The sequence below is a fragment of the Pseudonaja textilis genome, chromosome 1, assembly GCF_049901715.1.
Source record: "Pseudonaja textilis isolate UNSWEBS1 chromosome 1, rPseTex1.2, whole genome shotgun sequence".
In the NCBI taxonomy this organism is placed as follows: domain Eukaryota; kingdom Metazoa; phylum Chordata; class Lepidosauria; order Squamata; family Elapidae; genus Pseudonaja; species Pseudonaja textilis.
The window spans coordinates 188779700-188797569 of record NC_141990.1 but is presented as its reverse complement, the minus strand read 5'-3'; the positions used below and the strand labels follow the sequence as shown (position 1 = coordinate 188797569).

Sequence of the window (17870 nt, the reverse complement as noted above, 5' to 3'; positions counted from 1 at the left end):
CTTGCACTCTCCCAGTTTCTAGCCTGATGCCTTTACCACTGCCTATCCAAAACTGACTAAGAACTATTGGGAAAGGCTTTATAACCTCCAAGTTGCTACCGCAGCTTCGGCAGCATCTCTACAAACGGCTGGGAAGGGAGAGGAGCTGGAGCAATTTTATATACCCCATGAGTGTATCGCAACCCCCCGCTAAGCTCCGGATAAACAAAGCTATTGTTTCCACTTTAGACGTTGGAAGCAAAACGGCCACCATTCGCAGCCCAACAGACGCTTTCAGGGGCAAGCCTTGCCTCCCCCTCCCGCCCCCCGCGGCCCAGAAGCAGCAGGCAAAGCTCTCCCTGGGGATGAGAGGGAGGGGAGCTGAACAGCAGAAGCTGAGGATGGCCTTGTTGGGAGCAGAGGGGCCTGGCCGCAGAAGGAGGAGGAGGAGGAGGCGAGCCAGCTGAGGCACCAAAATAGGAACTCGGCTCTCCATCTGTTCCTTCTATAGCCTACAGCAGCGGAGGGAAGCCGAATTTCTTCTAAAGATAGCCCAGGGGGCAGCCGAGCCGTTCCTCCCTTCCCTCTCCGAGAAAGACTTGCGGGGGACTGCCTAGCCTAGCGGGTTCATCCTGCACCTCTTTTTTTTTCCTCACACTTCTCGGGATAGGAATAAGCAGGTTGCAGCCGAGTTTGGCCCGCGCGTTTTTGGCGCGCGGCAAAGCCGCGTCCCTCAAAGTTTGCAACCTGCTCCAAAGCCCCGCTCGAGGTTTTTCTCTCTCTTTCTCTCTCTCTTTCTCCCTCTTTTGTTCCAAAGCGCGCCTCAATTCGGCGGGCAGGGTTGGGCGGGAAAGGAGCAAAGGGGGGGGAGGGGGGGAAGCAAAATAAACACGAACTTTGCGCCTCCAGGCCCCCGATATCCCGTTTAATAGGCTTTTCCCCCTTCATTTCCACGCGCGCGTGGGGGGGGGGGAGGAGAATGACAAGGGTGCCGAGCCTGCTAGGAAGGCGTTCCCACAATGCCCCACGACCGACCCTTGCCCGTGGGCCGGAGGTGGGGGTTCGCTTCAGGCAATTTGCCTTTTAATGCCACGGTCCTCCTCCTTTCCCCTCCCCTTCGTGCTCAGATTTTTGAAAGCTGCTCCTTCCCCTGCTCGAGCGAGCCCAGCTCTGCCTCTGCCTGTCACCCAATTTGGAGAGCAGGTGGGTGAGTCTTTAGCAAATGTGGGGTGGCCGAACTACGACGCTTTGGATAAAACCTATCGACATAAATGACAGCCGTCGAAGAAGCGAGGACCTGCGGCTGACTGGACTGTTTTTGAATGGAATTGCAGCATTGCCAGGGTGGACGCTAGTCCTATTATAGGGTGAACTCTAGTTTCTGGGATGGCTCGATATGAGCCATAGAACTGGCTGGCCATTTGGTGGTTCGCTATGCCGGGCGACCACAGCTGTATAAAAGGCTTTTTATTTAAAAAAAAAAGAGGGATTTTTTAAAAAAAATCATTTCGGATTAACTACGTCGGCTTTCTGTTCCTCAAGGCAACATCGCCCAGCGAAATGACAGACAACTCGGTTGATGGCGTTTTGTTCTTAACTGCTGCCTGTTTATTGTTCGTGCCGCTTTGGGGAGAATTAAAAGTTCCAAATGTTGCTTTTCTGCTCTCAAAAATCTCTTAATTACCTACAAAGAGGTTGCATTGTGTTTTTGTGTTGCGAGAAATCCCCTGTGGGATTAGCGATGTGCCGCATGATCTAGCTTTATATCCCTTTCCTGAAAATAAGGCTATTGAAGTCAACGGGGCATATTTTTGAGATGCATGAGAATATATTGTTACCCAATAAGGAACAGCAGAGTTAGGCGCCTGTTTACCTAAAGGTAAACTGGACTGGACTTACATGGTTATCTACTCCTAGGTAAATGCCATAGTTAAATATACATAGGTTGAAAGTGTTAATTCGCTCTTTTCACAGTCCTACCTGATAGTTGGTTTTACAGTGTGTTTTATAGTGTGTTTTAATTAAATAGTGGCATTAGAACACCTTATATTGCTATATATTATTTCGAGGTTTGTGGAAGAATAATAGAATGAATAACGGTGACTGAAATGAGCAAATGAAATAGATTGACAATGATAAAAATGAAAAATACATTTTTTGTCTGAATCTCAAAATTAAAGTGCTTTTACATTCTTGGCATTCCTAGATCTGATAATAGCATGTTTGAACAAAATTACGAACCATTTTTACTAATATGTATGTCCAACTAAATGGGACTTATATCTGTTTATTGTTCTGTTCAGAGGGATTTAAATAGGATAGCTGCCCACATCTTGGTTTGCAAAATTTAAATCAAATTAATTTGTACATTTGTAATGCTTGAAAGATTTTTGCTCATATAAATGTGTACTGTTTATATAATAAGAAATCTGCATAGATCATGTATGTGTAGAATATAGTGTACACATATATGATCTGTGTAGAATTTTCACTATCAACAAATAATAGGATTGTTCTTTTCTCCAGTCCTGCAGGCTTCATTTAAGTAAGTTATGGAGACCAGTCATTGAAAATGTGAGCCTGATTGGAAGATAATTTGATGCTGGCATCAAATTCTGGAGCAGATGAGGCACTGCTTGGGAGAGCAAGAAAGAAGGTTTGAGTTGTTTGAGGCAGTGGAGACCTTTGAAGAGCTGAGACCAGTGAAGCTTAATAACTTAAAACTAATTATTTCTGTATGGTTTTATTTTAAGGGAATATATTTCTGTTGGTGGCTTTGGATTTTCTTCTTTACCTGATGTGTTTCTTGAACTGATACGCTGGATTTTTAAAATTGTTATCTTTATGTGAGCATTAGAGGTAAATTATTTGCAACAACATTCTGCCACTGCAATCAGAAAGCCTTATATCTGAATGGACAATGATAGGAATGAGTACATGAACCTCACTGCCGTGTTGTTTCTGATATTTTATTTCAGTGATGGCACTGACTGAGCAGGAGAAATATACCTATAGATACAAAGACCTCTCTCATCCTATAGAGTTTTTGGATGCATTCAGGACGTTCTATCTTGAAGGGTTATTCACTGATATTACCCTTCAGTGTTCACCGGGTGTGCTATTCCATTGCCATAAAGCTGTACTAGCTGCTTGTAGCAACTATTTCAAAGCCATGTTTACCTCTGACATGAAAGAAAAGTCAAAGGATCAGATTCATCTCTCTTTGTTCAGTCCTACAATACTAGAATCCCTGGTGTTGTTCACGTACACATCAGAGATCCAGATAACGAAACAAAATGTTCAAAGCCTCCTTCAAGCTGCTGATCATCTTCAGTTTACTTCCGTCAAAAAAGCCTGTGAGCAGTTTCTCATCCGACATTTAGACCTTGACAACTGTTTAGGGATGCATTCCTTTGCAGAATTCCATGTTTGTTCAGAGCTGGAGAAGGAATCCAGAAGGATAATATTGTCCAGATTTGAAGAAGTGTGGAGACGGGAAGAATTTCTAGAGATTAGCAACAAGAAACTCCAGTTCATTCTCTCCAGAAAGAATTTTGATATCTGGAAAGAAGAAGCAATGATAGAGCCCATTGCGAAGTGGATTGCCTATGAAGTGGACAGCAGGATCGAATACATTTATGATCTGTTGAGGTGCCTTGAAACTGATTTAGATGAAATGTATTTGAAATCAGCCCTCAGCTTGTACAAAAAATGCCAGTTAAAGGAGCATAAAATCAGATCTCTAATCCGTAGTGCATTGGGCCCCAAGTCAAGAGCAGTTACAAAAAGATCTACCACTATTATGTATGTGATTGGGGGCTATTACTGGCACCCTTTGTCTGAAGTGCATATATGGGACTCAGTAAAGAATGTTTGGGTCCAGGGAACAGATATGCCAGAGCACACACGAGAAAGCTATGCAGTCACAAGCTTGGGACCCAATATTTACGTGACTGGAGGTTACAGAACAGACAATATAGAAGCCCTTGATTTAATGTGGATATACAATTTTGAAACCGATGAATGGACTGAAGGTCTTCCCATGCTTAATGCAAAATACTACCACTGTGCAGTTACCTTAAATGGCTGTATCTATACTTTGGGAGGTTATCGAAAAGGGGCTCCAGCTGAAGAAGCGGAATTCTATGATCCTTTGAGAAAGAAATGGTTTCCAATTGCAAACATGATTAAAGGTAATCAACTTATTTTTATTTATTTATTTATTTATTTATTTATTTATTTGATTTGTCAATTGCTTACAAGATAATAGGTATAAGTATATACATAGTTATGAATACATGAAATGGGTACATATAAGAAAAATAAAAGAAACAATAGGACAGGGACGGTAGGCACGTTGGTGCGCTTATGCACGCCCCCTACAGACCTCTTAGGAAAGGTCAATAGTAGAAAGTCTAAGATTAAAGTTTGGGGGGTTTGGGGAAGAAACCACAGAGTCGGGTGGAGTATTCCAGACATTGACCACTCTGTTGCTGAAGTCGTATTTCCTGCAATCAAGTTTGGTGCGGTTAACCTTGAGTTTGTAACTATTGTGTGCTCTTGTGTTGTTATGGTTGAAGCTGAAGTATTCATTGACAGGTAGGACATTGCAATGTATGATTTTATATACCATATTTAGATCAGACTGAAGACGGTGTAATTCAAGATTCTCCATAGAGCTGCTACGAGCGTCCAGGATGGGAGGTGCTCCAGTCTCAGCTCTCACAGGCTGAGCTTGAAATTGAGGAACGCCTCTCTCCATCACGTGGTCCTCTCGGCGTTCCCCAGTTTTTAGCTCAGCCTCGTGACAGTCAGGCTGCTTTTCCTTAGCTCTTGGCCGATCCAGCTTCTTTCGCAGATCTTCTATCAGATTGGACCCTTATTTTCACCTTGCACAGTGGATTTGAGGTTTGAGTTCCCTAGGGAGCTTTCTCTCCCCTTCTAATCATATGGGGGGCAAATTAATCTGTTTCTAGGGGCAGAATCCAGCGCTTCGAGCGCCTCCCCCCCCATCGTTTGCCGCTCCTTCGCTCAGCGCGAAGTCGCTTCGTTCCTGCCTTTTCATTCGTTGTTTCCCCTCCGCGAACGCCATCAATAGCCTAGGGGAGATTTCTTCCCCTGTTCCTCCCATCATTCGTGGCCTTCAGGCCTCTTCTCAGGGAGAGTACCGCCGCTGAAAATCGTTTCACATAGCTCGCGGCCGCCATTTTGGGCGCCGCGTGGCGTCCGCCATCTTGGGTGTGCCCAGGTGTCGCCCGCCATTTTGAATGTGGCCGCATGGCCGATCGCCATTTTTTCTGGGCCTTGTCTGGCAGGCTGCGTGTCTAAGTAATCACTAGACAGTTCCCTAGGACTGCCTATATTCTAGCTCGTGTCTTCAAGGCCTTATTCGAAGGTTTCGAGCATTACAGGGTCCGTTGGCTTCGCAGCCTCCTCAGCTGGCGAAGTAGCAGCATTGACATTCCCACCCCCCGGGTTTTCGTCTGGGGGGCAGCTGCACGGGCGTTCTTTCGGCTGATTGGATACTTGGGCTAGTCCTGCTTACTCATTTTAATAGCTTGCAAAAAAAAAAAAATTTGACCAAAAGGAGGGTGTGAAACAATTGTGGTGATACCCGGCCTTGGTGTAGGCCGCATCCAGACGAGCCAACCGTCTCATATTAACTCAAAAAATTTTCCTTCCAGCTTTTTCTAGATGGCAGATGACAGAGTTTCACGTGGCACTTCTTTGAAGGCCAAGTCAAAATCTCATTACCTGCGCAACCAGGCACAGGAAGCTTCCAAAGCCTCCCAGAAGGATGTCCTCAGACGTCACAGGGCACTTGAGAAAGAAATAGATAGGCGGTCTAGAGAGACAAGCTCCGTGCCTCTGGCTCCTTCCGCCTCCACTCCCTCAACCTCCACCCATCCTCCCCCTCCCTCTCCTGCTCATTCCTCAGCCTCACAGCCTAGGCAGGCTCCTGAAGCTACCTTCACTCCCACTGCTGCTGGCCTGCGCCCGGAAGAGCCTCCCCAACCTCCTATGGTGGAAATTCCTGAGAACATGAAACTATGGATGGAGTTTGCCATCCGGCAGGGAATCGCGCAAGGGCTCCAGCAGATGGCCGGTCCGGGCCCACGGCCTGCGGCCCCTGAAGTTCACGCACCATCTGTCAGATCGCTCTCCAGATCAGATGCCTCGCGTGGTCAGGTAGTATCCCAGAGGGAATTGCCTCTCTCTCTGGGGATAGAGGAGATGGAGGCACAGGAGCTCGGGGGTCGCACTCAATTTGGGGAAGAGGAAGATCTTGACTTGGGGTCCATCATTTGCAGCGAGCCCCTCTAGGGAGCAGACCCACTGGAGGGGGACATGTCAGAGGACGAAGGCCTCACCCCGGACCAGCCCGCCTTTGTGGGGCTGTTCAAACTGCACCTGTTCAGGTCAATTCTTTTCAAGGCAAAAAATACCTCCGGCCTGACCCCTCACACACCATCTCAACCTGTAGCCTCGGGGGTGCCTCTCGACTTCATCTTTTCTCAGCCCGTGGTGGAGACTGATGTCATTCCGGTTCCACCTATCTTCTCCGACCTAGTCTCCAGACAACTAGCCTCCTCGGGGCCCCCTCCCCCCCTTCCAGTCAGGACAAGCGCTTCTTTAACCTTGACCCGGAATTCTCCCTTATGCTCGATCCCCCCTCTGTTGATGATCCTATCGTGGGTCTAGCTTCCTCCACGACCCCTAGCGATGCCTTAGAGGCACTCAAACCAGAGGACAAGCGAGCCGAGCTGGCCCTGCGCCGTGCTCATCAATCCGACGCTTGGGCTATTAGAGCGTCTACTGCTGCGTCCTTCTTTACCAGATCCTCAATTAAGTGGCTTTGGCAGCTTAAACAGCACGTCCCCGCAGCCAACCTCAGGGCGCAGCAGGACACCGCTAAGCTCACAGCCGCGGCCGAGTTCTCGGCCGACGCTACCTTCCAAGCCGTGAAATTTTCCACCAGAGCCATATCGTCTCAGGTCACTGCTCGCCGCTTGCTTTGGCTCCGCCACTGGCAAGCGGACGTCAAGAACAAAGCGAAGCTAGCATCAGCTCCCATTTCGGGGGAGAAACTGTTTGGATCGGTTCTCGACCCCTTCCTGGCCGAGACCTGCAACAAACGCAAATACCTTCCCTCGCTTTTTCAGAGGTCCGACCCCAGAGGTCCCTCCCCCTCCTTTCGTCGAGGTTCCTTTCGACCCTCCTCTCAGGCCTCTTTCCCCCCTAGATACTCCCAATCCCCCTCCTACAGACCCCCTCCTCCGCACGACCGGTCGGACCCATCCGACAGGCCCAGAAGAGGCGGTCCCTACAAAAGGTCCTTCCGGGGATCCGGGAGCAGGCCCTTCCGTCGCTCAAGATAATTCAATCCCCCCCCATAGGCGGCCGCCTCAAGCATTTCGCTAGTCGATGGGAGGCCATCACTACCGATGCATGGGTCAGGGACACGGTTCGTCTTGGCCTTGCACTTGAATTCCAGTCCCCCCCTCCTGAATTTTTCATGTCCTCCCCCCTTTCCAAGGAACCCGACCGGTTAACTGTCACCACGGACGCGAGCCTCCTCGGATGGGGCGCTCACGTCCTCTCCATCTCGTCCCAGGGCAAATGGTCGGCAACAGAACAATTCTGCACCATAAATTGGCTGGAGCTCCCCGCCGTCTACCTGGCGCTTCGCAGCTTCCTACCCCAGGTACGCGGGCGTCACGTCTTGGTCCTTACAGACAACATCACGGCGAAGGCCCACATCAACAGGCAGGGGGGCACCCAGTCAATAAGGCTCATGAGAGAGGCCGAACGTCTGTGCCGTTGGGCGGAATCGAACCTGTCTTTCATCAAGGCAGACCATATATCAGGGACCTTAAACATCCAGGCAGATTGGCTCAGCAGAGCCACCCTAGACCAAACAGAATGGCACCTCCACCCGTCCCTATTCAGGGAGGCAGTCTCAATCTTCGGTCTCCCCATGGTGGATCTTTTTGCATCCCCCCTCAACGCCCAACTACCAAGGTTCTTTTCCAGGTACCCCTCTCTCGGGGCGGAGAACCACAATGCCCTCCGTTGCCCTTGGCCCCCAGGGCTCCTTTATGCCTTTCCCCCCCTGACCCTCATCCCCAGGGTGATACACAAGTTGATCCTGGAACAAGCAGAGATTCTTCTGGTAGCCCCTTTTTGGCCCAGACGCCCCTGGTTTGCGGACCTTCGCAACCTCTCGGTGGCCCCTCCCTGGAGAATCCCTCCCAACAAGATCTCCCTGTCCCAGGGCCCTCTTTTACACCCGAACCCCCAATGGCTCCAATTAGCCGTCTGGAGGTTGAGCGGGACCGCCTAAAGGGAAAGAATTTTTCCAGCCAGGTCATAGACACCATTCTGGCAGCCAGACGGCCCTCGACCACGCGAATCTACAATGCTACGTGGGTCGCCTTTCGTACCTGGGCTCTCAAACTTCAGATCAATCCCCTCTCTCCCTCCATCGCTCAGGTCCTGGGATTTCTTCAGGAGGGCCTCAACAAGGGTTTGTCCACCAACACCCTAAGGCGTCAGGTCGCGGCCCTGGCAACCGTTGTTTCCTCAGATAATGGGGGTCCCCTCTCACATCACCCCCTCATCCGGGCCTTTCTCAGGGGAGCTTCCAATCTCCACCCCCCGACTATACACCGTTTTCCCACCTGGGACCTCAACAAGGTCCTGGTGTCTCTTACCAAGCCCCCCTTTGAACCCATCAGGGAGGCTTCCCTACAGTTCCTCACCCTCAAAACTGTTTTTTTTTTTGTGGCTATCACATCCGCTCGTTGGATTTCGGAGATGGCAGCCCTTTCCATCAGACAGGACCTATGTATCTTTCATTCAGATAGAGTCGTTCTCCGACCTGACCCTACCTTCCTCCCAAAAATCAACTCAGCATTTCACAGAGCTCAAGAGCTCATCCTCCCAAACTTCTGCCCCAGACCCTCTCGAGAGAGAGGGAGAGACAGTGGCACACCCTCGACGTAAGGCGTGCCTTAAGAATATACATCAAGCGCACCCAGCCATTTCGCAGATCAGAGGCCCTATTTGTGTCCTTTCAACCCACGTCCCTCGGCCACAAAGTGAGTCCCACAACCGTGGGCCGTTGGATTAGGGCTGCCATCGCTAAGGCCTACCAGGCACAGGCCCTACCTGTCCCTTCTGGCGTGACCGCCCACTCTACTAGAAGTGCGGCTACTTCTGCCGCATGGGCCACCCAAGCCTCAATAACCGACATCTGCAGGGCTGCCACCTGGGCATCCCCATCCCCTTTTATCAAACATTACAAGATCGATGTATTCGCCTCTGCTGAGGCCTCCTTTGGCAGGCGGGTCCTTCAGCGGGTCCTTGAGGTTCCAGGGGAGATTCCACACCAGACGGGAAACCGCCCGCAGGACTCGCCAAGCTTTGGTATGTCCCATCCTGGACGCTCGTAGCAGCTCTATGGAGAAGGGGCGTTGGTTCTTACCTGATACGTTTCTTCTCATAGAGCTGCGTAGAGCGTCCAGCCCCACCCATTAGCCCGTCTGGTGGGGAATCTCGTTTCGGCCAAACAAATACTTCTTAGTTAGGATGAGAATAGGGCCTTCCTTCTCGTCTTCGCAAAACGGGGGAACGCCGAGAGGACCACGTGATGGAGAGAGGCGTTCCTCAATTTCAAGCTCAGCCTGTGAGAGCCGAGACTGGAGCACCTCCCATCCTGGACGCTCTACGCAGCTCTACGAGAAGAAGCGTATCAGGTAAGAACCAACGCCCCTTTTCTAGGTCTAGAATTTCATGTCTGGTGGCATAAGGTATTCTACGAGTAGAGGAATGGAGAACTCTTCTTGTGAAATATTTCTGGACTTTCTCAACTGTGCTAATATCAGATACATAATGTGGGTTCCAGACTGATGAGCTATATTCGAGTATTGGTCTAGCAAATGTTTTGTATACTCTAGTTAGTAATGTGATATTACCAGAGAAAAAGCTACGTAGGATTAGATTAACAACTCTTAATGCCTTTTTGGCTATGTAGTTACAGTGGGCTCTAGCACTTAGCTCATTGGAGATGAGTATTCCAAGGTCCTTTACAGAGCTTGGATCATCAACAAGATCTTGACTATTCAGCTTGTATTTTATTTTCTGATTTTTTTTGCCAATATGTAAGACAGAGCATTTATTTGTTGAGATTTGAAGTTGCTATTTGTTTGACCATTCTGATACATAGTCAAGGTCTTTTTGAAGGGTAGCAGTATTGTCTGTGGTATTGAACAGCTTTACATCATCAGTGAAAAGAACGCAGTTGCTCTTAATAGGATCACAGAGGTCATTTATGTAGAGTATGAAGAGAGTTGGAGAGTTGCTGCATAACTTGTTAATTCAGTCCTGCATGTATTTTTAAAATGAAATTTCTATTTTGGGCTGCTTTGGGTAGGTACTAATAAAACATTAGGTCTGGTTAGAATAGGCGGCCCAATCATTTGGAGTCACACTTGACATTTTGAAAATAATGTGAACAACCTCAGGAAATGGATGTCATATCAAATATGGTCAGATAGATGGTATCTTTTCCAATTTCCTAGCATTTTTACAATTGTTCATTCTCAAGGGACAAAAGAACTTGTAGAGAGAGCAAGAAGCTTTGTCTTACTATAGTCTGTCTGTCTGTCTGCTTATCTATCCATCTATGTCATGATTCTGGGCAATGTGCAATTGTTAGAGAAAAAGCTATGCATGTGCATTTTTTGACTGACAAGTTTTCTCTCCCTTCTCAAGATAAAGTTTGTTTTATCTAACAAAGGAGGATTTTGAAGAGTTAAAGCATATGATAAAAGGGAATAGGCTTGAATTGGAATGTTTTGCACAAATACAGAGTTTTCAGTCAATTGCTAAATGCTGTAAGCACAGCCTATGATGGAAATACTGGTAGCCCTGATGGTCATGTGGTCACCATTTGCAACCTTCCCAGACACCTTCTGACAAACAAAGTCAATAGGGGAACCAGTAGGAGGTTGCAAGTCAGGGTCAAAAGATGTCTCACTTAATAACTTAATGCAAGTGATTCTTCACTTAACAATCCCAATTGGGATTGTTGGAACTGCCATCGCAAAGGGGGGGCAGTCACATGATATTCTACTTAATCGCTTCACTTAATGATGGAGTTACTGGTCCCAGTTAGGATAATTAAGTGAGGACTACCTATAAAGCATGTGTGAGAATAAATAGAAAAATAGAATGCTTAGGGAATAGTTCATCATTAATCAGGAAGTAGGACAAAAATATATGTTTCCTTTGCTGTTTAGTGTATTAATGTATGTAATATTTGGCTAAAGAAACGCAGATGTATAGGTTAGAGATATAACGTTTATGTACTTTGCATGCAGACCATGCTGTGTTCTGGGTTAAGACCTCACATTATTTGCAGCAATTATTAAGTAGATTATGCAATGCAGCAAGGAGTATGGATCTGAAAAGTAATGCATCAAAAAACGAGTAATGTGTCTTTGATACATACATACATACACATACACACATAACATATGTGTGTGTGTGTGTGTGTGTGTGTGTGTATTACTTTGTTCAGGTATTTTCCCGTCATTATAATTTGCTTTTAAAGTTGTAGCTTTGGAAATTTTAGGCAAAATAAAGAATATTAAAGTCATGACATTTGAGATAAGGGTTAGGGATTTTACCCCTGAATACTTTAGGATTATATAACTATATATATGTGTATGTATGTGTATATATATATTATGCGTGTGTGTGTGTATGTATGTGTGTGTGTATGTATATGTATACACATACATATATGTTTCTTAAGTTTTGAGGTATTTTATGTAAAGCTTTGTTGGTAGTCATTATAGTTGACTTTTAAGTTGTAGAACGTTTTGCAGAATCTCATCTGCCATCATCAGGCTTCTGTATTGTGTTTGTCTGTGAGTCAGACTTTTACAGTTGTTTCAGTTTTAAATTTGGGGCTAGCCTACTGCTGTGCCAGAATGGTTTTTTCTTCATCCTGTTTGGTTGGGAGTCTTGGTCTGTGTTTATTGGTCTTGGAGTTTGCTGTGTTCTGCTTGATTGGTTTTTCTAATATCTTCTGTCTGTTTTGTGACTTTTTTTGTCTTGGTTGGCTGGCAACATTGTGTTCCTGTATTGGAGGCTTTTAGTGCAGCTTGGCTCCGAGTAAATAGATGGCTATCATTTGTTAGGAAGCTAGGTTTCATCTGGGTGCCTGGTTGGGGTGTGTTTGAACTGGAGGTATCGGGGGGATCTGTTTGTGCCCAGATGTTTGCCTGGCTTGTGGTGTGGAGATTTTTTTGTTTGTGAGTGCAGGCTTCCAAATAATTGACAGTCTGGTGGCGTCATCTCTTCTGTTCATGCTTTCAGGTCTTTTTTCAATCTCTATGGCTTCTCTGATGATTGTGTAGCTGGGGTTTTCTATAGTGGCTAGGGTTTTGGTGCCATTGAAGTTGATGCTATGACCTGTGGCTTTCATGTGTTGGACTAGTGAGGAAGTATGTTCCAGCTTTTTTATTGCATTTTTGTGTTCATCCAGGCGGGTACTTATTCTTCTATTGGTCTGTCCAATGTATGTGGCTGGGCATGATGCACAGGGGACTTCGTATATGCCTTGGTTTTCCAGGTCAATTTTATCTTTGGGGTTTCTAAGGATGGCTGCTATTTTTCTATCTGTTTTGAAGGCAGTCTTGATGTGATGCTTGTGTAGTATCTTACTGATTTTTTCTGTAGTACCTCTTATGTAGGGCAGGACAGCTGTTCCATAGGTCTGTTCATCTTCTAGGTCTCATATGTTTTCGTAAGTTTTCGCGGGTACTTACATGTATGGTATTCAGCTTTGTTTGGGTATTTTCCCACATCATTATAGTTGTGCTTTTAAAGTTGTAGCAATGTTTCGGCAGAATCTCATCTGCCATCATCAGGCTTCTGTATTGTGTTCGTCTATCTTGATTGGCTGGCAACTTTGTGTTTCCTGTATTGGAAACAAGACCAAAAAAAGCTACAAAACAGATATTAGAAACACCAATCAAGCAGAACACACAAACTCCAAGACCAATAAACACAGACCAAGACTCCCAACCAATCAGGATGAAGAAAAAACCATTCTGGCATAGCGTAGGCTAGCACCAAATTTAAAACAGAAATGGCTGTGAAAGCCTGACCCACAGACAAACACTATACAGAAGCCTGATGATGGTAGATGAGATTCTACCGAAACATTGCTACAACTTTAAAAGCACAACTATAATGACGTGGGAAAATACCCGAACAAAGCTGAATACCACACATATAAATACCCGTGAAAACTGAAGAAAATATATTAGTATACCATGATAGAATGTTTACTAAAAATAAGATATTTTATGTTGCACAAATGCTGGAAGATGGGCAATGTGTAGTGGTTGGTTGCAAAGAGTAAATATTGAAAGTAAAAGTAACTGTATAGAAGAACAAATAAAAATGTACAGAGGTGTGTTTGGATGTAGTGGACATAAGGCTGGTTGGCAAGTAGAGAAAGATATGGGGAGTTGTGCCCATGTAACTAGAGTTCATTGTTCTTTTCCTATCTTTTTTTTAAAAAATGGTTTATTATTTTTTTTACTCTTTTTTCTGTGCTTTGCACAATATTACTTATCATAAAGGATGATGTTGGATGATGGACACATTTGTGTGTGTATTATCTTATTAGCTGTGTACATGTATCACATTAATGGCCTATTGATGGAAATTGTGCTGAATATTATTTATCTCTTTTTAGAAGCTTTTTACAAATTTAGTATTACTAAATAGGTGTTGGAAATGCCGCTGCCTGTGTCCTGAATGAAATCATCTATGTCACCGGAGGCCATTATGGTTATCGGGGAAGCTGCACTTATGATAAAATTCAAATGTATAATTCAGATATTAATGAATGGAGTATAATCACCACAAGTTCGTACCTAGGTAAGTTTTACTTCTGCAGAAGAACTTAAATAAATACTGTAGACCTGTTCTCCCATTGAAAGTATTTACATATGAGTCATAAAGCAGAAAAGGACATTTAGGCAATTGAGTTCAATTCCTTGTCAATTAAAGCATTCAGGACAGATGGCTGTTTAATCTTCATGTAGAAAAATGGCCACCACCACTCTCAAATTCTCATGAAAAAATGCTTCCCATTCTAGTCAATCCATTTATTTCTTTTCTTACTCACTACTTATTCCCTTTAAAAGACACCTGACTCCAGGATGTCTTTGGTGGCTTACACTTCAAATACAATTAAAAATACAATAAAAAACCTTTCTTTTATTGTACTTATATAGTACTGGGGACATGATCAGTATGAACTTTGACTCTCATACCTTATTCTCTTTCAAAAGCCAATGGCAACTCAAGCCTCAAGAATTAACACCTCCTGACCATTAAGAAAGTCTACAGTTCAGCTGTGGGGGTCCTCCATTGACCCCTGAAATTTTCCTCCTTGCAAACAGGCAAATGATTCTGAAAGGGACATCCTTCTGGTATTTTTCAAGGGGAATCTGCCCAGATTCAACTGGTATACCAGGTGCAGATCTTGGAGAAAAAGGTCCTAATGACAGATACTGCTGTCATAATCTCTTCTCTAATTTTCTGCAATGTGTTCTCCATGGGATACTCTGAGGATTACCTAAAAGTTTCCATAGATACAGAATGCAGACACCCACATATTATTATGTGCTTTTCAAACCATTCAGTAATGCTGAAAAGCTTCTGAGTATAGTTCAAAGTGTTACTTTTGACCAATAAAGCCTTATATGGCTTTGACCTGGCAAACTACAGAACTTCCACTCCATCTAAAATCTGCCTTTTCAGTTTTTGAGTTCTGTGTACAGTAGGTACTACTTTGATAATTCTTCCCCCACATAATATTCAGGAGTTGCTAGAAATCAGTGCTTCCAACTGTAGCACCAAGAAGTATTCAGATCTGTTTAGAAGAATTTTTAATTTAAGATTTGTTTATTTGGGATGCTGCATAGTTTTTTATGATTTTGGAATTGATTATTTTAATATTTTAATAACATTGATAACCTGTGATTGTTTTCCCTTTGTTTTCTATTGTTTGATTATATTGGGATGTTATAAATCACTACATGTCCTTGGAGTGTGGCAGGATAGAAACAATAAATAAATATGCATATTTAAATTGTTAGAATTTCTCATTACCACCATATATGTAGATTCCCAACTTGCTTTTTCTGCTCTTTATTTCCCTTTTACTCATTACTTTGTAGCATTTCTACTGATGATTTTTTCATGCCCTCACCAATTATTATGTTCAACTTCTTTGCAATAGCATCAGTTATTCATGACTTTCCTGTATGATGCTGAGGAAACCTTTTTCTGAAGAATATGTCTTTATACGTAAATAGATAAACTTCCTTATCTTGGTTAAGCAAAATGTGGGCACAAATCATAATCTAAATCCAAAATTCTTAAAATCAACAGAGAACCATATTAGAACGTTTAGATGAAGATTCTACTTCTGTCAATTGGTAGGCCTCCTTATTTAAATTCTTCAAAATACAACGGACAATGTTAACAATTCTTCTGTTTTGCTGTAGAGTATGGATTATGTTCCATTGCATTGGAAAACAAGCTGTATCTTGTGGGCGGTCAGACGACAACCACAGATTGTTACGATCCAGAGCAAAATGTGTGGACTCAAAAGGCTGATATGATAGAAAGAAGGATGGAAGGCAGTGCAGTCGTCATGAATGGATGTATCTATGTAACAGGAGGCTATTCCTCATCCAGAGGGTCATACCTGCAGAACATTGAGAAATACGATCCTGAAAGTAATAAATGGGAAATTGTGGGGAATCTTCCTAGTGCTATGCGTTCCCATGGTTGTGTATGTGTATATACTGTGTATGATGAGGAAAATGTAACTTCTGTGGCTGGAACTACAAGATAAGCCACCACGTATCACAAGAATTTGCCTACAGGAAACAAAAATGTCTTTCAGTAGCTTAGCAGTGACAGGTTAGAAGATATCTAACATCACAGTTCAATTTAATTAATGTTACTAATTCACTCTGATTTACAAGTGACCCATATATTACAATTATTATGAGTCAGATTCAAAAACTTCTAAATGTTTATTGCTGCCCATGTCATCAAAGGCAATTAGGTAGTTTACAATCAATCAGTGAAACACCAGTATAAAATATTAAAACAATAAATAGTTAACATTAAATTTGATTTAAAATGGACAAAGAGGGAGAGCAAGATGCACACTAAATCACTCTGGAATGATATTTCCCCGATTGGGGCCTCAAGCCAATTGGCAGAGCTAGGCCTTCAGGTTCTTTCGGAAGGCCAAAATGGTGGGTGGGGATCTCACCTTGAGGGGCATGTTTTCTGAGGAAAAGCTGCTTTTTTTTTTTCTGTAGCTCAGTACCTTTTTGTAGAAACAGCCTTTCTCAACCTGGTTCTTTCTAGGTGTGATGGACTACAACATCTATAATCTCTGCTCTGTGGCTGTGTGTTCTTAAAGTACATAACTCCTGGATGGCATTACTTAGGAATGTCTACCCTCCTTAATTCTATGCAATCCTGCTCAATTTCAACTAACGATAACATACATTTTTTCTCTCCATATATAATTGTCCCATTCTTGAGTTATATTAAATCCTTTGAAGTTCTGATATTACAAGCTATGTGATGAAGGAGATCTGGATTGATTTATGACCTGTGATTGTATATCAATGCTAAAGGAGCACTAAAGAACAGGAAGAGGCGAAAGTCCTGTGTCTGGAGTGGGGGAAGTGGCTTTTGTTGCTTTAAATATAGATGTGAAGATATACAAGTTGTTCCCTTGTGAACATTTTGCCTTACCCTGCCTTTTAAACTTAAGAGAGATAAGTAGTAAGTATCTACTTGCCCCCCAATACCGCCAATTAGTTATCAAGCTAAATCTCAGCCAATGTAGATTTTACTGGTTATTTCACTGAGGTTTTCACATGCTTGTGTTATTTAGGCCAAATTATTCTACCCTCTTCAACACCAATTTAACCCCTCTTGAGGATATAGGATTTTTTTTTCTGATATGTTATTTTAAGAGTACCAAATTCAGTTGGAAAGGCCTATTATTGGTCCAAATGGTAAGTTATTATTTATTTATTTATTAAACAAATGTATATAACTGCCCAACTCACACAAAGGTGACTCTGGGCAGCTTACAACAATACAATCAAATCAAGCACTTGATCTACTCCATCTCCATTGGTGGTCCCCAGTGACACAACCATGTTTTCAGGGTGGGGGCCAACCATGCCTTGAGGGGGAATGATGTTCTGTAACTTAGATATGGAAATCCTAAATGGTTCTATAAGAAGGGATCATCTAGGAGAACAACATTTTACTCCAAGTTGTGGTGGAACTGTGGGCTGAAATGGAGGAACCCCCCCACAAAAAAACATAGGAGGAGTTCAGAGAAGAAATATCTGAGATCAAACCCTTAGTCTATATTGCTATTTCCCAAGGAGAATCAGACAGTCTGGTGCGATCCTATATATCTTAGTTTTTATGTACAGTATGTAAACTATATCTTCTCACAAGTGATTTTGGTTGCACTTGACAAGGTATTCTAATAAGTTAAACTATATGATTATATTTAATAAATTTGGCCATTGCATTGTAGAGTTTGAGGTATGCTTTAGGAAGGATAATACTTTCCCTATTGTTTTAGTTCTAAAAGTAGTGTACCTAGAGATATGCCATAGTGTATAATTACAGAATGGTAGGAAAACTGAAAGCGTGCCACAGAAAACTAGGGGGGTAGATGAACTTGATTGGCTGTTTGTGAGCTCTTTAAACCTGAGACACTGCAAAGTTTGTACTCTTAAATTATT

The 17870-nt window shown here is 43.9% G+C and overlaps 2 protein-coding genes across 2 annotated transcripts; both read left to right on the top strand.

Moving 5' to 3' along the window:
- The first annotated feature begins 908 nt into the window (after positions 1 to 908).
- On the top strand, positions 909 to 16991 carry KLHL23 (kelch like family member 23). The gene is made up of 3 exons (XM_087919965.1): positions 909 to 4172; positions 13789 to 13941; positions 15579 to 16991. The coding sequence occupies exons 1-3, from the start codon at positions 2960 to 2962 to the stop codon at positions 15929 to 15931; spliced, it is 1719 nt and encodes a 572-aa protein (XP_087776091.1). The 5' UTR covers positions 909 to 2959; the 3' UTR covers positions 15932 to 16991.
- On the top strand, positions 6328 to 7365 carry LOC148127974 (uncharacterized). The gene is given in 2 exon segments (XM_087922580.1): positions 6328 to 6573; positions 6576 to 7365. Coding segments are annotated over 2 exon segments (1029 nt in total). The 3' UTR covers positions 7359 to 7365.
- Positions 16992 to 17870: the final 879 nt, after the last annotated feature.

Bases quoted from the DNA above. Each gene is read 5' to 3' on its own strand.
- KLHL23 (XM_087919965.1), top strand. From the start codon at position 2,960: ATGGCACTGACTGAGCAGGAGAAATATACCTATAGATACAAAGACCTC. The intron at 4,173-13,788 runs GTAATCAACTTA...ATTACTAAATAG, and splicing joins AATTGCAAACATGATTAAAG to GTGTTGGAAATGCCGCTGCC. The intron at 13,942-15,578 runs GTAAGTTTTACT...GTTTTGCTGTAG, and splicing joins CACCACAAGTTCGTACCTAG to AGTATGGATTATGTTCCATT.